Source organism: Trachinotus anak, unplaced genomic scaffold, assembly GCF_046630095.1.
Source record: "Trachinotus anak isolate AG129_WGS33_773 ecotype Australia unplaced genomic scaffold, CSIRO_AGI_Tana_v1 ptg000008l, whole genome shotgun sequence".
Classification (NCBI taxonomy): domain Eukaryota; kingdom Metazoa; phylum Chordata; class Actinopteri; order Carangiformes; family Carangidae; genus Trachinotus; species Trachinotus anak.
The window spans coordinates 6509727-6531315 of NW_027273859.1; the positions used below are offsets into that span (position 1 = coordinate 6509727).

The 21589-nt window shown below is 39.0% G+C and overlaps 1 protein-coding gene across 4 annotated transcripts; it reads left to right on the forward strand.

The window, feature by feature from the left end:
* Positions 1-172: 172 nt before the first annotated feature.
* Positions 173-20058, forward strand: tango2 (transport and golgi organization 2 homolog (Drosophila)). Of its 4 annotated transcripts, none has more exons than XM_071482108.1 (9): positions 173-316; positions 792-844; positions 6474-6562; positions 8803-8922; positions 9186-9303; positions 16910-16977; positions 17150-17303; positions 18600-18704; positions 19180-20058. In XM_071482108.1, exons 1-9 carry the CDS (start codon positions 311-313, stop codon positions 19298-19300), a joined length of 834 nt encoding a protein of 277 aa, XP_071338209.1. In that variant the 5' UTR covers positions 173-310; the 3' UTR covers positions 19301-20058. The 4 variants fall into 4 exon arrangements, with proteins under 4 accessions (XP_071338209.1, XP_071338211.1, XP_071338210.1 ...); XM_071482110.1 differs by having other exon boundaries at positions 175-316; positions 17153-17303; XM_071482109.1 differs by lacking the exon at positions 173-316 and adding an exon at positions 1152-1275 and having other exon boundaries at positions 786-844.
* Positions 20059-21589: the final 1531 nt, after the last annotated feature.

The window sequence follows — 21589 nt, forward strand, 5'->3', positions numbered from 1 at the left end:
GTGAACTTCGGAGCCCTGCTGGAAGTGCGGTCGTTTTATGTATCTAAAGTGCCCGAGTGGGCGGGATTGGGACAACGAACAGAAAATACATATTCACACCCGCTGTAAAAGATTATCAAACGACTGGAGACACAAATCGAGGGCACTCTATGTGAGCACTTCCTTTTAGTTGTCAACAGCGACTGTGAAGGGACCGTGGATTCAGTAAGCCGACAACAGAGCAGTAAACAGTGTAGGAGTCAGCTCTTAAAGAACTGGCTGAACAAATATTATTTGCAGTCTAGTGTGGCGCGCATAGCTAAGTTTAGGTATGTATCTAAAGTTTGCTTGGTTTGTCTGTCCGTCATCGTTACGTTATTGATTGTAACTATGCTAACGTTTGCTAGTTGTGGATAAGGTTACCAACTTATGCTGAAACCAGTTTGCTGATCGAGGTAGAACTGGCCATATGTGTTAAAATGTTAATCAACCTCTGTTTGGTCTGCAAGGCAGGTTATGTATGTTTGCAGCGACATAAGACAGTGTCTATGCTGTCTGGCTAGCAACTATTAATAGTTTGTCACAATGCTACTCACATTTAACGCAGTGTTATTAGCCCGATAACATGTTAACTATCTGACAAGTCGTTGCAACATACCAGCTTGATAGTATGAGATGATTATTGTGCCCTACATGGCACATGACGTTGTGATTGATGGCAGAGCCTTTGAACTTGTTAATGATTTAATTTCTACTTTTGTACTCATTACATTTAACACTTGCCGTTCTGAACATGTTCACAGGGGGTACACACAGCATGCACTCTGGATGGTCCATTTGTTTGCCCTACAGCCAAATACATTATGTAAGTTTTCAAATAATTACTGTTTAGTGGAGTATATGTATTCTGATGAGCACATACTACAGATATGGATAATTCCCAAGTCTTTTTCATCATGATATATGCTCTATGAAATCAGACAATGAGGAGCACGCTTATCTGCTGTTTTATCAATCTGTTTAAATATTTCTTATAATTTAAACACACCCAACATGTCTTAATCTCTAAAGTCGCTATACTTCCACTATTCTGTCACATGCCACACTTCCATACGCCAACACTTAACCCAGGTGCTTACTTGTTTCTTTTTCTGATTACTTCTTTTTGTCAGATGTGACTAAAATTTGAAGGCAGATGCGGACTGAGTGAAAACCCAGTCATCAATCCCCCAGTACATCCATGTGTATAATTTTCTTCAAGTTTGACCCCCGGCCTGCATCCAAAAATGCCTACAGGTAGAGCAAATGACCCTTTCATCACATATTGACACTAATTGTGCTACACACAAGGTCAGCCATGCAGTAGAAGAAGGGAAATTGTAAGGAAAGACTTGCAAGAAAAAATATGATCACAGCATAGGTCATGCTCCGGCACGATAATGAAATGCATGAGATCATGCACAGAGAATGTATCTTAATTTCATCTACAGCCAGAGTGTAGTGTAGAACAAACAAGGGAGCTGCCTCCAAACTTGTAACAGAGGTAATGACTTACCAGAATACAAAAATCTAACCAAAAATCTTAATATCCTTAAACAATCCCTCTTCTTGTACAGAGGTTAGAGAGCACAGTCATACAGAGACCAGAGAACTGCACACTTGGGGTTAGGTGAGATATGTTGCTTATGAGCACTTTGGTGGAGCAGTTGAAATCTGGTGTCCTTCATTTATTCACTCCTCTACCCTCATTGATCTGAAGTCAACCAGCAAGTGGAAAAACACCAAGATATGGGTCAAATGTCATATGTTCATGTTCACTTTTGATTTCAGCACTGCAGTATGATTATTTTAACCTTTAAATCCTAAAGCACCCACCATTTGTTCCATCTTGCTAAACAATGTTATGAGGTTATTGTTTTTGGTTTTTTGTATCCATATACAATATGTCAAGTTGGATTTGTTTTCTTTTTGATACTTCCATAAAATAAACACAGTGCTGGGTTCACTCGGAGTTTGCATCATGTAGCTTCAATGAAGTGTTGGAATATGCAGCTTACATGCAGCTACAGATCATTTAGATACTTTTTTTTTTTTAAACAAGACAAAAAACTGTTATGGTTGATAAATGAAATCTTGACATCTTGAAACTTGTATATATATATATATATATATATATATATATATATATATATATACAAGTTTCTTTTATCTAACTTTATATGTGTGATATGTGCTTTAGTCTTGGACAGTTTCATAGTTGTCTATGAAATAAGATAAATAGCTGTGCAAGACTCCACCAGTCGTATGTGGCACATAATGTACTTAGCACTGGCAACATTGCAAGCATTCCAGAAACATCTTTAGCTCAAATGTCACATTTTAAAGTGCTGGATGAATCCTCCATGTGCACTACCCTGCAGTAAGTGCTAACTTATTTCAGTGGGCAGCACAGACCAGCGCAGTGCAAGCAGTTATAGTGAGATGCAGTGTGATGTGAAGTCCATCTTATTATAATCCCCCTCAGAGCTCGACAGTGAGCTCTCTACCTGGCCATAGTCCACCTCTGTCCTTCCCGCTGGGAGTCTGACCCCGCCTAAGGAGATCACATCAGAGGTGCGTTATGAGCACTGACTCAGACCTAAACCTGGGGAAAGGTGAACTGTACTGTGTCCTAATGCGGTTACATCAGTGCTATATATAGTTGCAGAAGTTGTTTTCTTGTGCTGTGGTGATTTACATGTATAAATCAAAAGAACTGTGCAGGAAACTAACACTAAACGGGCACGGCAAGATTAAAGTTTTATTATGTTCAATTATAATGAATAAATATCTGTAGGGGTTAAACGGGTTCATGTTCAGCACAAATGACTCTATGATTATCCACATGCTGAGATTTCAGCATTTCAGTTTCTAGCCTGCATTTTATTTTTTTTGAATTTCAACATTTTCATCTGCTCAGAATGAGAGCCATGCTGCAATCAACCAACCAATATTCTAATTTGATCTGACCAGTAATTACAACACTTCTTTTAGACTAATCAGTGTCACTTAGATATGCTGTTCTAGTGATCCCTAGAGGCTACAACTTTCATTGCATGAAAGCGATGGACTAAACAAATAGCATTCTGACAGTTTTTCATAAAGCTTTTGCAATGTTTATCACAGTAGGAGTAAAATATTACTCTGGCAATCCGCCAATTAAATTACGATATATGTTGTAAGCAAGGCCGAACACTGGCTGAAGGATTGATCCTCATTGGAGCATGAATGTGTGAATGTGCTCATATTTAATGGCAACCTGCCAATTAGATTAATGTCTTAAGTTAGGCTTTAGTTAGGCCATTTTTGTCCAGACTGAACTTTGTCGACAGAGATTGGTTGGATTGCCATCAAATTTTTTTCAGATTCATTCACATTTATGGTGCTCAGAGCATGAGCCCTAATGACTTTGGTGACCCCCTGACTTTTCCCGTAGCGTTGCCAGCAGGTTAAAGTTTTCACTTAGCAGGTGAAATACTGTATTTCAACATGTAGTAGTGGTTACTCTAGAGGAAACTCAAAAAGACAATGAATGTCTACAGCTTATTTATTAGAATTGTAGCTATATTCCAATATACCATGCTTCAGAACAGTTGGTTGATCAAGTGGTAATTTAACATAATGTTAAAGCAAGATGAAAGGTCAAGGGTTCATCAAAATTATATGGAATGAACCCATGGGAATCATCAATATCTTTGAATACATACATTCACAACTAGAATACCAAGGCTGCCACCAAGTCGGCAAACTACTGTGTTTGTTGAATGAAAATACAAATCTGAGTTCGGCATTCGTGAAGAGCTTTGATACCTCTCTGCTGCTAACCATCCCTTCTACATGATGCAGCTGGCCGACTGTCACTGTGATCCGAGCAGCTCACATGTGATTTTCCCCGCAGGATTCGATAGCAGATGCTCTCTCTTGTGCAGCATCATTAGTGTTAGCTTTGTTTGCAGGAGCAGTAGTGGCTCACAGAGTGCCGTGGGAAATGGCTGTCATTAGCCTTTGATGCACAGAGACCAACTTCTATTAGGTCAGTTTGGTTTATCTGTTGGCTCTTACACAGGATCCATGCTCCCATCCTGAAAGATTAATAGGAGGACCGTTGCCAACCTCGGAGGAAATGTATAGCTATTGTAGAGGTCAATAAATTTCATTTGCACTTTTTCTGCCATTAGAGTTTGCCCAAAGGGTGTTTAAGTGCCTCTCCACAGTGTTTAAATCTATATCTCAGTGGCCTTTCACTCTAATTCTATAAATGTGCAACAATTAGTTATATCGGTAACTTGTAATTTAATTCCTTTATATGGTTACGCACCACAGACTACATAAGTCTACAATATTCTGATGTTAATTTATGTTTACAAAATTCACATGGTGTATAGTCAGAGGTCGTCTTTTCCTCTAAGCAAAGGGAAAGGTTGTTTTTTCTATTTCATAACTGCTGAATAGGAGATGAGCTGGATGGAGACTTGTGTGTGCATGTGTGTTGCTATGTAAATAGTGGGTAACAGATGCCGAGTGAGGATATAAAGCCACTAAGTTACTTTTCTTTGCTCCACAACTGACAGTAGTGACCTGCCAGTAAAGGCATTTAGAAAGTAATGGCCGGTGTTGCATTAGGTACAGGTCACAATGCAGGTTGTAGCTGTTAATGGTCATGAACATAGTGGCATAATTACTCACTGACACCCTGAAGAATAATGCAGGTCATAGTGTAGCGTGTAGTGTAGTGACAGATAGTCTGTGTCAGACCGCAGAGTCACATTCAAGGTGAGGTATTTTAAACCAGACCACACTATTGTTCAGGCTGTTCACTCTTGTTTGTAGCAGTAAATGTTTGTGTTGTAGCTTTGCTCTGGCAATAAAAACATATTTAGACCATCTGCAGAGGTTACTGATGGGAGGTAGGCACAGCCAGCTTTGCAAAATGAGATGAAAATGAGATGAATTACCTAAATCAGCCACAGATTTCTGCAAAAATTAAAACCCTTTTTAAGTTTCTTGAAATAAGTATTTTTAAGTTTAGAAAAAAATATATTTTCCACACTGCCATATTTATTCTGTATTGGATTTTTTGAACTCTTCACTGAAGCTACAGGACTTTTCCTCTGAGTGAAATATATTTTTTATGTCTGCACTGTTCAATCAGTTGGAAGTATTTCAGATGTGATGTGAATAATTTTATAAACATTTTGCACAAATTCAGCCTGATATATTAAAAAAAGGCTTCTAGGTTTGATACGGTGTTTGCCAAGACAGCATAATTTCAGTAATTACTAATGATTAGTCAATGGGTTTTGAAAGATTAAAAAATAAGTTTTACATTTTGGAGAAATAATTTAAATATAAGTTAAATTTAAGAATGTTTTGTTTGTGAAAGGGAGTACATTTGATTCAGTGGGACATGGGAACATGAATTTACTTTTGTACAATGTGAATACTTTAGTTTAGATCATAACATCAGTACTGATACAACAGTGTGAGACGCCCACCCGTCTGTAAGGTGGATTTTTATAATGCACTGAAATGAATTCCTGTCTGAAGGGACCGACAGGCATTCATTATCTTCAACACTGTGGAAAGTTGTCATAGTAATTTATAGTATATGTAAAAAAAAATAAATAAATAAATAAAAAAGGAAGGAATTGCACCAAGCTGCTGTATTACACTGATACAACCAGTACACTATAGTCATATGGATCAAGTTCTTTTTCTTTTTCTCTTCTTCTGTGTCAAGATTAGTTGTCTGAAACTGTAATATTGGCTTGTCCTTTATCCATCTCATTCTTTTTGATCCTCTTTCCTTTGGTCATCATCAAAAAGACACCCTCCTCCTTCTAACCTTGACCTTTTATATCCTCTGCATCCTGCTCAGTTAAAATCAAAATGAAATACTCTCTTTGAAGGCTCCTAGACACATCTGAGGCCTTTATTAAAGTGGAACACCTACAACACGGTGTCCAGAAAACTCAGTCAGTGGTAAACAAGCCAGCAACTCTTATGTATAATGATCACCTGTGTAAATCAAGGGCAAGAGGAGGAATAAGAGGAATTTTATAGAATGGATAACTGATCATGCTGCTTCTAGAAGTTACAATCAAGTACTTATCTGACAAAAGACAGCACAATACCCTATTTTCTTAGATTTGTTGACCGATTGGAAAGTCTGCATGGGTCACAGATAAAGCACAGACAGACACAACAGATTTCTTTCTAAAAGGCTGCAGGGTCTATAAACATATGATCAACTGCCAACTGAGAAGGAAGATAAAGGAGATGGGATATATGTGTTCATGATGATGAATGAGCTGCTGATGATGGATCTGCTGTTCAGACCACCGATGGCCCTCTGTAATACCTCAGTGCTTCATGTCAAGAGCAAATGAACAAGACTCACAGAATGAACAAAAATACAAAACAGCCTCTCAGACCACTCTTTTCCATTTCCTCAGGCTAATTTTGGCTGCAAACAGAGATGAGTTCTACAACAGGCCATCCAAAGCTGCAGACTTCTGGGGAACTAACAGTGAGATCCTCAGTGGTAAGTCAAAAAGTCCATCTCACCTCTAGCCATTAAGTTAGAAGTGAAGCAAAGAGCACTGCATGAAGAACCTCTCACTTTGTCCTCTGTTACAAGAGATGATAAGTAAACAAAAGGCAAGTTAGACCTGAAGGGCAGGCTTTTATCTATTTAACCTTTATTTAACCAGTTAAAGCTCATTATGGCAGGAATACTCTTTTGCAAGGGAGACCTGGCCGAAACAATAAAAAGTTGCCAATAAAACAATACAAAATCAAATCAGGCAGCGCATAACATATTTAATGGATGTAGGTTTGTGTTAAATCTTGTCAATTGGTATATGTGTTGGGCTTTAAAACTTGACTCTTTAGGCTCTGTGTGACTATGTGAAAAAGCAGCAGATGTGGAGTTTTTAACAGCGACCGTATACAGTTTTATCCAAGGCTAAATGCCTTTGAATAATCTAGGAAAAGTCTGTCTCTTTCACCTCAGAATCCAATACTCCTCCGCTCCGTCACAGGGCATCTCTCCCCGTGGTAACTATATTTAATTGACTGATGTCCAATACACATTATAGCCAACCAGAGGAAATCAATCATCCTTTCTTTCGGCTGAAGGAGGAAACACAGATATGGCCCCCTTGTTCATCAGTCTCCTCTCCCCTCTGTAATAGAGGGGTCAGGACTCCAGTAGTGGGCCTTTAATTGATGGCTGCTCTTATGCAATGTGACAGGAATAAATGGCTCTGCCTTATCTGTGGGGCTGTGGGGGGGTGGAGGCAAGACCCTGAAGGAGACATAGCATCACGAGAAGGGAAGTAAGCTATAGCTCCCAGTGGGATCACGCTAGCTTTCCATCCATGCCGAGAAGAATGAGAGCGTTTGGCAGTCTTGGACACTGTCAGTGTAAGTGGACCTGTCTTTATTGATCACCAGGAAGTGCCGTACACTAACAGGGCCCCACCTTTTCTATGTTATGAAGAGGAATGTGGAAAAAAAAACCAATAGATTTATTGATAGATTGATTTTATGATGGTAGTCCAGTCACGTGACATATAAAAGGATATATTCCTTATATATTTGCTCTAATGTTTGAATGTCAGTGACAGTCCATCATTTGTTGAGCTCTGTATTTCATCAGGTCTGTCTCAATGCAGGCTAGTTCAAGTTACGTATGTTTTCTTATTACCTTTTGTATATGGAGGAAGGACATTTTGCTTCAAAGCTTGCTTTCGTGAGACCTTCGCAGCAAATTACTTAACAGAGGAAAAGATAACTAAAAAATTTCCTGCCAACAATTATGTAATTTGGCACTAATTATTGGAGAAATGGGACTTTCTTCAAAATAGTAAGAATTACTCATTATTGGTTTATTATTGGAAACCATATTTTTCATACGCTTGGCTGTTGACAAATTTCACATTTTTGTATGTACTCACTTGCTGTGTTTTGTCTAAAAATGCTAGCAATTCTTTATAGTTAAGCAATTAGAAGTCTACTAATTGAACACTGTCTCAGTTTCCCTATAATCACTACCAAATGACCTAGTTCTTTCCAGGAAACATCATCAACATTACTCAGTGTACTTCTTAGGGAGAAACTGACCTGTGTTGAACATGTTGTAGGTTTCTTAAGGAGCTATTTGTAAGTTTTGCTAGCGCTATAAACCCAATGTTAACATCAACAGCTGTTTACTTACCAGTTTACAAGAAACGTTGCAAGTTCATAACCAAACCTTCCTTTACTCACCAAGACCTGTTTCCAGTTGTGGAAAGTAAAACCAATGTTGACTCTTGTCTCTATCAAGTCCTCCACTTTAGGTAGCATGCTAACCAGGTAGACCCGGCTTGTCTTGTCGCTTTCTGATAGCGACTCACTGTAGCTTCCACCACCACCTTGAAAACGTAGTGCTGCTCAGAGGGCATATTAGAAACACACAATAGCTGAAGATCTTGTCGAGCAACATTCACCACCACCCGCTCCCAGCGAGAAACCACATTTCTTGCCACGTTTCCACCATTGACGGAAATCTGCAAAAACATGGATGCTGCCAGGGTGTTGCATTTTCTCAGAATTGTTCAAAAGTATGGAGGAAACCTTTATTAATCCCATACAGTGACAGTGTCACATTGTGACAGTTATTTATATGATGGCATACTGAATGGCTACTAACAGTGTACAATATATTTTACCTCCAGATGAAGTCTGGTGAAAATTGTAGCTGTGTTTGATAAACATTCTACGACTGTTGTTGTTAACCAGGCCTGGACCTGGAGTATGGTAAGGAAGGAGGATCATGGCTGGGGATCAGTAAGAGGGGCAAGCTGGCCGCAATCACCAACTACATGGAAGGACGTCCTAACCCTGATGCACAAGGAAGAGGTGAGCCAGCCACAACAAAGTCACAAGTATAGTTTTATATAACTTAAGATGTATGATTTATCTGTTCCTTATACATTTAAGTCTATTCATGCAATTTCTTCAATAAGATGGTATTGTATATTGAAACAGCATCTAAAAGCACACCTTGAAGGATCTCAAGACACCATTTATGCCTCAAGTCTTGTATTTATTATTAACAACGAGGCTGGTGTACTGAGTGCATAATTTAACAACCATTTATTTTTCCTGTTTCCGCTCTGCAGGATTTCTAGTGTCTAACTACCTTATGGACAAGGATCTGGACAGTCATTCCTACCTGAAGAAGGTGTCAACAGAAGGCCACCTGTACAACGGCTTCAACCTCATCACAGCAGAGTTCAAGTGAGTGAAAGGGGTGGTGAACTCCATTTGAGTGTATGGTCCATCCACTGAGTAAAAGTGTTAACATAGTGAGAATCTTTGCACCAAGTTTTGGTTGCAAAAACTGACTTGTGTCTTCCAGTAGGCAGCCATACCCTGAATGAGATTTCACAAGACAAAATTTATTTCAGAGAGTTAGGAAAAATACGTAACATGGCCACCTAAGGCTGTCGGATGTTAAGACAAGTCCTTTATTGTACTGTGTGGGTGTCATGAGGTGACTTATATGGTCGACACCGAAGACAGTGACAGATCCCTGCAGACTATAGGATTTTAACTCAAAGAGTTTTAAACTTATTGAGAATAGGTTGTAACTCTGTTCCTCAGTCTTACCTCGGAATGAAACCACAAAGGCAGCATGTTCATCTCTGGAGTGCTAAGCAGGCAGAGCTGAAAAAAATCTCAGATGTTGAGCTGCGAAAGAGCCAGCATTAAAGATCTAACGAAACACCTGTTCATGTTTCAGGGTTTTAAGACAAAGAAAATCCAGACAGCATTAAAAATAATGAGGTTTTTTCTTTTGTTTTTTTTGTCAGTCTCACCGGCCTGATTTGACTAAATTTGGTGACCTGGTAAAGAGAGAAAAATCTAAGTGGGATCAGTGCATTCTGAGATAGCTCAGACCCCTGTAGACAACTGGCATAGATACAAGTCTCAATTTCTGCCAGCAAGAGGTTGGCGGTTCAGCTCCCACACACATCCCTACCAAACTGTATCCCTGATGGGGGAGACAAAAAAAATCTGGGTTTACACAGTGGAGTTTGGTGTCATGATCTGTGTATTCTGTTAACGTGGCCTCAAGCAGGATCTCTTCTCAAAAGGGATTTATTTATGCTTGTATATCCCCTCTCCCACAGTTTTTAGCATTGCAGAGGTTACAGAGATACACTGTTTTCACTATAACCACTATAAATGGAGGAATCTCTGTCTGTCTGTATTTCAGTTTTCTCCACTACCACTCATCTGATCAATTTCAAACTTAGTGAGTACATTGCTCAGGACCCAAGGAAGTGCAGTGTTGGGTGTGAAGTTGTTGGGATGGTGCTCTCAAGAAAGCTACAAACTGAATTAATGCAGGTTCGAGCACTCAGCCCCTACTCACAGGCACTACACGAGTCATTTTTACAAGCTATGATGTCAGCTAATCATTGCTGCCTACCTCAAATATGATGTAGTTTATTGAAACAACATGTCCTTGATTTTCAGACAGGTTTTGTTTCGAGCAGTTGATTTGCCTGAGTTGGCTGAAAACTTTGTCTGGAGTTGACTTTTCAGTGTTTTTCTGTTTCACTGACTTGTTATAAAATAATAACCTTGTAAAAAAGGTCTTAAATATGGACTTGATGACCACATACATGAAATAATTCCAAAACACTTATTTAGCTAAAGCATGATCACCTGTTAGTGATGCAAGCTGCAAGATGCAAGAGTTCAATACTGTTCTTGTATAGAGTCCATTTGTCCTAGTATTATACATATTAAAAGGAAAACTGTTTAGATCAGACTGCTATTTTATTCTAATGTAATCCTTACTTAGCTGATACACTTGGACAGAGACAAGATTTATGCTTTACTCTTCATCTTATCCAATCTTATGTTTTCACTTTAAACTTAACAGAAAAGCCTTTTACTATGAGGACCAACCAGTTTGTTTGGCAAACATAAAGCTCTCTCAGGTAAAAGGTTTGGCTGCTGTTGCTGAAAGGAAAACATCCCCAAATCCAGTAAAAAGGCAGCACAGAGTCGCGAACATGATCCCACACTCTGATATAGAATTACTGGCATCCTTAATGTAAGTACTGTATTGTGACATGGCCCTTGACAGTGGGTCAAGTTAGTGGTGTAGATTGACCTGTAGACGGTAATAGTTAGCACATTAAAACTCACAGTTTTATCCAGTTCTTAAATTTTTGCTGTTATACTTTTGGTTTTTGAAAGTCGAAAAGAGGCACCATCCTCAAAACTCAGAGCACATGCATACACACATACACCAAAGCTGTACAGGCCTGATGTGCCGAATAGTGCTGGCTAAGCTGTAAGTGGACAGTTGCTGTTAGATGAGTTTATAGAGCCCAAAGTTTGTCACATCTGCACAAAATTTGACATAGTTGCAGCTTCAGTCCCAAGTATCACTTTTATTTCAGCCTTTGGAAAACTTTTGATTTCTCCTTTCACATAGAACTAAACACATAACAGCAGCTAGATGGCTCAGCTGTGACTAATAGACTGAAGACATCAGGAGAGGCAAATGTCCTTATTATGACCTGGAGCTGTAGTTGCACCTGCACTGCCCCAAGGCAAGGCACTACAGGTGAATAGGGCAAAAATTAAATGAATAGATACAGACATAAAATTTCCCAACTTGACTACTATGTAAATTAAGACAATTATTTTTTCGTATTACAAGTTTTGAATATGCAAATCTAGTATTATTTTATTAAATATGCACTAATTTGCACAAGTTTCCAGAACAGAAATCTGAACACCCGATAAAGCCAGGTTCAACGTTGTGGTTTTGCAGAGAGGATTCTGGATATCTCTTTTTATTACTCCCTAAATCTGTAAATACTCTCAGCAGCCATAACAAAAATCAATTTTTACCATGTTTTTAGGAATAAAATGTTATATAAACCAGGCTATGAATGATATATGAACAAACCCTGTGTAAAAACCTTCAGAATATAGATAGGAATAAAACTTGAAGGTTGGTTTGTTTATTTAAGTGCCACTGAAGTGGAAATTTCTGGCTCAGACTATGAGGAAAAAATTCATGTTGGGAAACTGCTTACCTATTGTAAATACAAAGGAAGTGACCGTGCTTGGATCTGATAACATTGTGCAGGAGAGTGAGAGCTTCACAATGATTTTTACGACGACAACAGTATAGACACAAATAGACAAAGTATAGTAAAATAAACACCTCAGCGTGTATTTGGATGTTTTATTTCCATTAGTCTGAAAAATATTATTGAAGCAGAATAGCTCAAAATCACAAAATTGACCACTTCATGAAAAAAAATATGTTTTTGTACGTAGTGTTTCGCCTTCATGAAAAAATGAGGTGCCACCCCACACTCCCAACAACCAACAAACTGAAAGACCCCCTTTGTTTATGTTGCAATGATGATAACTGTATTCGTTTCTCAAAGACCTGTCTGAGAGCCATGTTCACTGCAGATGGAGATGACACAGTACAGAAAGCAAGTCTTCATCTATTGGATAAACAGCATTATTACCAGCCCATTCATCTCGACTGTTGTGTGCCCAGCAGGTCAGAGGAAATACAGCATCTAGTTTCTTTCCAGATCAATAACTACATCTGGTGGATTGGGGATTTCTCATTCATCTGAAACCAGAGACTTGATTTATGACATAGTGCTGGTGCAGGACAAAATGTGTCATCATTTTTTTAGGATCCCAGATATTCCCAGCTCAATGCTCTCAAGGCTCCATATCCAACATTTCATCTGACTTTTCTATAGCGTTGGTTTTTGATCCCACTTTATGTCACTCTCGCTTTAAAGTCAGTGCCCATAGATTATGCATTTTAATGAATATTTCCTCTGATGTTTGCCTGCAAAGAAATGCTACCCTTAATGCATTTTCAGTAAAGCAGAGTGTGGCTATTTTATAAAAACAACTTAAGAAAGTGGCTCAGTCTTAGGCCTGAAACTATGTGTTGTAATTCTTGGCAGAAGCTTGTTTGAGCTGAAAAAGAAAAACAGCAGTGCAGCAGATATGCACATTCCAGAGTATCAGGGCTGGATGAACTCCCAACATTTTAAAAAGGAGCTGTTATTATTAGTATTTGTTTTTTTGCCAGGTGCTTGTAAGGTTGCTTATGGGAAAATGCACTTTCTGTAGAGTAAAACATGATTTTGAACTAAACACAATTTCCGATAGATGCTCACAGTAAATAGCTCAAATATAGCCTTTGTTGTTCATTGATTGAATCCAGATGGCCAAAAATTGCCACATAAATTAAAGTAATGTTGATTCTGGATTTGTAGTTTTCAACATGGGGTCATATGTTTTTATCAGAGAGGAGATCTAAATCCTACTACATTTTTCCTACATTTACCTGCCCTGAACGGCTGTCTGATCTTAGGGAAGCTGATCACACAAGACTCCAGGTCAAGTGTGATAAGATTACAGTGTAAAGTTATAAAAGAACATTATGGTCTTCTGTTCTATTTATCAGGTCAGAGATCACCGTGAGGCCACATACAGTAGCTGATGTTGAAATAGGGTATGTCAGTGTTATTTATATGAATAAATCAAAAGTTCATTGTTTTTACTATGTATCTCAACATAAGAAGACAGTAGTGTACAGCCATGCTAAGCACTTGGGCTGAATGTTAACATGCTCACTGTGACAATGCTAACATGCTGATGTTGAGTATGTTCAGTATTGTAGTTTACCATACTAACATTAGCTTTAATCATCAACCACAGCATTGGAGAAATTGAAATTTTGACTTTCATATTGATGCCATATAAAACCTCAATGGATCACCAAAGTTATTACAGTTCAGCCTATGGCTAATGTGAATCTGTGCCAAATTTCATGATAACCCATCCAATAGTTTCTGAGATATTTTGGTCTGGATCAAACAGTGCACCAACTCACAGACCAACATTGGCATCCAGGGAGCCATTTTTCTGGCCTGAAGAAAACTGATAAAAAATGGACAAGTCAAGTCTGCCTTTTTCCATTCCATGCTTTTAATGTCGGCATGTGTGGGTGTACATGCACAGATGTGTGTGATTGGATACGAGAATATGTTGTCATTACCCAGGAGCCCCTACCAACATGCCCATCTACATTCAGAGCTGATAATGTTGAAAGCTCATCCAACCATCTCCAGGCAACCACACCACAGCTGGCGATGGGGAAACTGCTCCGCGGCCTCAGTACAGAGGACTCTTCATTAGAGCATCTCCCAGCCAGCATACTGATTACATCTCTGACAGAGATCTGAAAAAGCCTGTTTTCCACTCTTCCCTCCTCGTTCTCTCTGTGTCCATTTGCCTTGACCTCCTGCTGTTCCCTCATCTCAGCCCAAATCAAGCCACAGCACACCTGATGGGACTCTCGAGACTGTAGCCAGTTTCAAAAAGTAGAAATAGCGCTATCTCGCCGCAAATTTTCCACCTGCTACCATCATGGTCAATTTTATGCACGTCACAGGGAAGGTGTTCATGCGTAGGTAGACACCAGGTCTTTCAGGTATTGTTGTGTTCAGGTCACAGTGCCTGGCCACAGTATCAAAATAGTATTTCAGATATTGTTTACCCACAGCACAAGTGACAACAGGTAGGGGCTTTACAGACGCTGCCATTTCCTTTCAGGCTACTGTGCCATCTGGTTCCCATTGAGCAACTACTCTCTACATGCAAGTATGAGGGGTGACTGCTATCAGCCGAGTCAACACTGGCCAGTACTGCTGTGTTCATAGTAACCATAGGAACACAGGAAAAAGTAGTTGTTTATTCAGACTGCTCAGCTGGGTTTGGGGACGACTTGGCAACAATATTAAGGCCTTTGATTTGTTGTTGTCAGAGAGATAGTAATATAATGTCAACCTACAGCTTTGAGGGTTCTCTCGCAGCTGCTTGGACACATATTGTCCTGCCTTCAGAAATCACTCTGCCCCAGGAAATTTACACAAGACACTGAAGCTCTTGTGCAAACAGTTAAGAATGACCTCTGCACAGGAGCAGAGGTTTTTAGGCAAGCATGTTTATCTCTCATCATTTGTAGGGTATAAAGGTGAGGTGTGTGTGTGTGTGTGTGTGTGTGTGAGAGTGAGTGAGTGAGTGAGTGAGAGGGAGGTTTGCTCATGTCAGTCTGTGTCATCATATTATTTCCTCAGTCCTTGGTAGTTTTCTGAGGTTAAAAAGAAATAATAATGTCCCAGAGGAAAGCATGGAATGAATTATGAAAGATGCACACAATAATAAACTGACAAATCAGATGAGATCAGATGATTTTAATTAGTCCAGTCACCACCTACATATTAAAATGCGAAATGCAAGCATCACTTCTTCTATTACATTTGGTGCAGGGGAAGAAGGACAATGTGTCATTGTATGAGCCTCAGTCAGGTCCAGCGTTGATAATCAAATAAACCAAAGACACTAGAATCTTAGTTTACAATGAGAGGTCCATATTTCACTCTACTGCTTTTGAAATACTGTACAACAAATTCATGTTTTTAATATACAATATGTCATATAAACATCACCAGGCTAATAACTGAGGGTTATTGTCATTATTGGTTAATCTACCTCATATTTTCAAATTGTTTGGTATAAAACACCAGAAAATAATAAAGTAAAATTACCATCATAATCCAGCGTGATGTCTTCAAATAGCTTGTTTTGTCCAACCAACAGTTTAAACCCCAAAGATATTCTATTTATGGTGATAAAAAGCAGAGAAAAGCATCAAATATTCACATTTAAGAAACTGAACTATTAAATCTTTCGAATTTTGCTTGAAAAATGAGTAGTTGTTGGTGACATTTTTACATCACATCTACAAATTTGGCAGAACCTTTATTCAAAGCAACTTTCAAGTGAACTAAAGTTCCAGTGCAGTAACAGACCTTGGTGTAATTAATAAGTTATGTGGTGAAGTTGTAAAGTGGTTAAAATTCTTTCACTCAGCTAATTGATTAATCAACTGCTTGTTTCAGCCTTGAACGTATCACATATGAAATCTCTGTAAATGGGTTGTATGGCAAACATTTTCTACTTGTGCTGATAAATGGTATGGACCAGAGGCATATCTCATTTGCTTTTACAACCATCCAATAAATTTTGTTGCAGAGCAACAGGCCCAGCAGCATATTCTGTTCCTGTCTTACCAGCTCTTGACTGGGAAACTTTCCAAGTTAGATGTTGAAGCAGTGTTGCACCACATTTCAGATTGACTGATGCGACTGGTATGGCTGTCATAAAATTGACATCAAAAATTTAATTCCCCTACTGGTTCAAAGGATTTGGTCATAATTTATTATTCACTCTCCTGTACCAAAGCCGTCACAGATGCCCTTGATGTCAGACTGATTTTTCAGTCTGAATAAATTCCCTCTAACTAAGGACTTTGCAAAGAGATCTAACACTGTAACTAAATGGTTTTGTGGTAGTCAAAGGTGTTTACAGCGCTAATTTATACTTTGATGCCTGAATGTTAGCCAGTTGTTTCTTTAGGATAAGATTTAAATGCTGCAATTAACTATGGTGTTTGGTATTTTCCCATTTGGATTGCATATACAAGTGAAACAGCCTTCTTAATTACTATTTTCCAGGACTGCAAAGAACATCAGTCATTGACAAATACTGTATGGTGCACTGTTGATATTCTCTGTCACCCTGAGCACCCATTTTACATTATTCCCTCAGATGGGCTCCTTTGAACATCATCTTTGCCGTGTTTGCATTTATTTCAGGAGTATAGACACATTATGATTCTTGCCTCTGCCTTCACAATTAGACATAAACAAGTGTAATCATCATTAAATGCAATCTCTAATTTTCTATCTTACTGTGTCCCATGTAGAGCCAAACAAGACATTGTGTGTTACTATGGAAACAGAGGCAGCCCGGAGCCCATCCATCTTAAATCAGGTCTGTGTTTTAAAACGGTTGCTGTAGAAACCGTTCATTTCATATTAACCTCTCCTCTCAGCCCATGGCCCATTGGCCTGTATGTCAGCCTGATATTTCAATGTTGATATTTCAAGGTCACCAACAGAGCTTACTAGTGTATGTTTGTCTGCATTCTTCCTGTGCTCTCCAGCAGGAATCTATGGATTGAGTAATTCACTGTTGGACACTCCATGGAAGAAACTGCTGCAAGGCAAGCGCCACTTCACCAGCGTTGTCAACGACCAGTCCCTGTCCTGTGATGGACTGGTGCAAGAGCTGCTCAATGTCCTCAATAATGAGGAACTGTGAGTGATGAACACCCACCTAGCCATTCCCTTGCTATAGATTTACACACCATAATACCACATGTCATCTTAATTTTTGATTTAAAAATAGTTTTTTGTTTTATTTAGGGGACTTTATGATGACACATTGAGAGTATTTACATCAATATTCACTAATCATACGTAGTATAGTTTGCTGGTTGTGAACATGTATCAGACAATTTCAAGGGAATACTTAATTTTAGGAAACACAGTTATTTACTTTCTGGCTCAGTGCTAGAGGAGAAGACTGGTACCGCTCACGTGTGTTTACGTTAAGTATGAGGAACACCAGCTTAGTTAGCGTAGCTTAGCGTAGCTTGGCTTAACACAAAGACCAGGAACAGCACAACGGCTAGCCTTGCTCTGTCTGAAGGAAACAAAAGTCCAGCTACCAGCACTCTGAAGCTCACTAATCTACATGTTATATATTGTTTGCTTAATCTGTACAGAAACAACAAGTTGTGGTTTTGTGGGTTGCTATGTGCCTGACTATTTTTTGGCCAGGTTAGACTTTTATATGAAATCTGTCTGATCACTGATGTTTTTGTGGCATTATGGTTTCTCCTTTAGTGTATAGTGTGTGCTTAGTCCTAACAGCCACATTTCTCAACAAGAAAATGCTGAGTTACCTGATAGGAAAGATGGCCAGAGCTGCAGGCTGTAGAAAGGTATTCACTCTTGTGCAACATGAAAGCAGAATTTGAAATATCAAACATCAAACTTTTGACAGGAGAGCCTACAGTGGACTTGACCTAAAAGTGAATCAGTCTTGCCACTATGTAAAACAAAGACGAAATTCAAAATCCTCTGCACAACAGTTTCATGCTACTGGGAGCTGGTCGAATGCAGACAGTGGAGAAGAATCAAATATTAAAAAGGGGCTCGTCACATATCACAAAAAAACTGAACTGCGGACCAGCTTAAAATGAATCAGTATTTACTGAAGCATTTTCTACATGTAGACAAGCATGCGACGAATTTTGCTTGCATGTCCTATTTTTGCCCAAAATTATTTTCACACAGATAAGTTAAGGGAGTTAACAGATGTGAGTTAAGAGAAAGTTTCCAAACAACCTTGTTCTTTTAGGGTTGAGACACAGGGACTGAAATAAATGTGCAGCACATCTGTATCAATGGATGTTATGGATGGTTCAGGAATGGAATGTGTTGTGAAGTGATTGCTGACTTTAATGTGCTGCATGCACAGAGTGGAAAAGAATCATGTACTGAAAAATGACTCCTCCTAAAGAGGTGTATTGTGTGTTTGCTAAACAGGAACGCACCTGATCCAGCTCAGGAGAGCCAGGGTGATGGTTACAGTAAGCCCATGATCCAGGCTCTGTCAGCAGTGTGTGTTCGCTCACCTCATTATGGCACAAGGTCAGTGTCTTCCACCCACACAAAGTCTCTGTTTGTTATCTCCCCCTGTTTCTCTCCACCTGAGCTAACTGACAGGACTGTGTTAGACTGCAGGATCATAGACAGCAGAGAACTGTTGCTACATAAAAATTCCCAGTGCAATCAATCCTCCACAGCGAGGAAATGAAAGGGGACTGTCTGCACTGTGATGTCACGGTGGATTAGTGGATACAGAGACTGTCCTGTAACCCAAAGGTCAGAGGGTCGGTCTTTGTCAGAGCCATCAAAGTGTCATTTTGCAGTGCACTGGCTGCTCACTCTTGATAAGGGTGTTTGGCTAAATAACCCAAATGTGAAAATCTGACTGTTAAATGATCATACAGTAGTTGTCCTACTTGCCTTTGTTCTTCGACTTAATTTTCAAACATTTTCAGTCACTAATTTTATATTTTTTGTGTTTGTTTGCTTGTGTCCCCCTGTGCCCCTGCCCATTCAGGACCAATACAATAATCTTGATCGACGCAGAAGGAAACGTTACCTTCACAGAGCGCACAATGCTCAACTGTGACACAAGCAAATGGAGCACCAGTTCCTTCCAGTTCAAGCTGCAGGGGTGAAGACATGATGGAGGAAACCCACTCTGTGCCTTTCTGCATCACCTTTCCTTCTGTCACCCCTGGTCCCCCGCCTCCAGCTGCACTTCACCATACCAGCTATGTGAACATGAAGACTCATCTGCACTTTTTCTTCAGCTGGTCAGCACTAGCTGCCTCATTAACTTCAGTGATATGTATTTCTCGTTCTCGATTTAAGTTAAAATGCATCTTTTGAAATGTGTGCTAATTTGAAAGATTGCCAAAGAACATATATACTTTTGTAGAGGAAAATAAATCACAAAACAGCAGGGTTGGGGGTTGGTTGTTCACATGATTATTTTAATGCAATCTAATTTATTCTTGTTGGTGTCACATTTTTACCTTAAAATTGATGATATGGAGTAAATATACACTTTATGCACAATTTCCAAACTGCAATTTGAAATCACATCCTTCAGCTATAACAAATAAAAAAAAACATACTATAATGTAAAAATGTCGCATATCATTTTCCATTCTACACACAGTGAATTCATGGGGTCAATATTTCTCTAGAGAATGTGTAATCTGATTTGATATTACAGTTACTGTCAAATATTACAGTCACAGGTAATTTGTCATTCCCCAACCCTGCACAACTGTAGTCTCAGTGATAGTCACAGCAGCTACTTCAGTATTGAATGCAAGTAGTTTCAGGCACTGAATCTCTGACTGCTTCCATGGTAGAATAATGCATTTTACAGTTGCTTGACAATAAAAACTATTTATCCAAACACTCACATTTGGCTCATTGGACTTACCATAAAATGATTGTGAACAATACGCAGACACACTGTGAGGAGCCCAGTTTTTTTTTTTTTGTAACCGCACACGTTCCGGCACCTGTCATGTAATTTCTGCATTTTACTGCATTAACAAAGCAGCTAGGTCTTCCTTTTACATGGATGCACTGAAGCAGCAGTCCCCTGGGTTAAGGTCACTCATCAGGAACCAGCAGTTGATATTAGTTGTGAATACATTTTTTTCACATGCATTTAAATCTACTGTCATTTCTTGAAGCGCTATGTTGCCATCCCAGTCTGCATAAGAGGGTATACCATACATCAGACGTTAGTCTCTACAAAAGGTTCATAGATCTGTATTTTGGCGTATATGAAAAAAAAATATGACTGCATACCTTTTGTAATAAGTTCTTTTTTTTCTGCTTGTGCTTTTTCCTACTTTCACAAGTTTAAATGTTTGCTAAGAAAACCATCTGTGGCATGTCTTAATTAAACAAAAAATATTGCAAATATCACCACATTAATTTTAATCTAAATTTTTTTCGGAAATTGCAGCTTGCACTGAGTTAGCACTAAATGTTATGTTGATGAGACGCAACATAATGTATCTCTGTTTAAAATGTCCCCAGTCACCCAGCTCGACCCTGATATACTCTATGCATTAAAAGATGAACCAAGGAAGGGGGGGGAGACACCACCTCCACTATGCCTATTCTTTTCGTGGGAAGAACTGAAGTGAGGACGCTGTGTATTACTCCAGACCTAATGCTGTTAGTCAGTAGTGACCCCAGCTGGCAAGTTGAGATAGTGTGATCTGCATGATGCTCATGTAGCCTGCCCTCAAGACATCACGATATCGATGATGTGGCTTTTTTCGGTATATTTATCCACTTTAAACTGAAGGCTGGTGAATAGCAGGTAGTCGGACTCTTCATCCTCAGAGTGATGACAACAGAACAAGCGGAAACCATAACTCAGGTTGTGTTCACTAACACCCTCTCACTGTGCGTCTTTACACTTCAGTGTCAAGCACTATAGACGTCAACACATAACCAGTCTTCAATCATTCTTACAATACCGCATCTACAGACCTGACTGACAAAGAAAATGAGTTAATGCGTGTGATAGACCTGGGAATTGTATTTTTAGTGTAAAAAAAAAAGTGAGCACACTCGAGTTGTGTTTGCAACGTTAATAAATCTTAAAAACACTGTTAGTTTACAGGTATCTGATTTATGTCATTTTTTTAATGAAAGTTTTCTGTTGTTTAAAAGGTGAAAATCAAAGATTAAAAAAAATAGTCTGTCAGAGTTTAAAAATAATAGTTAACTGGAGTTAATTCAGAATATATCTAAATTCTTATTTATTTATTTTTTTCATTTCATTAATATTCTGGCGTGGTGACCATCGACCAAGATGCCAAATGCTTGATTGGTTGAATCATACTATTAGGGCCCTTGGAGGGACATTGTGATTGGTCCGCTGATCAATCACTCATGAAAAAGCCGGTACTGGGAGGCGGGGACTG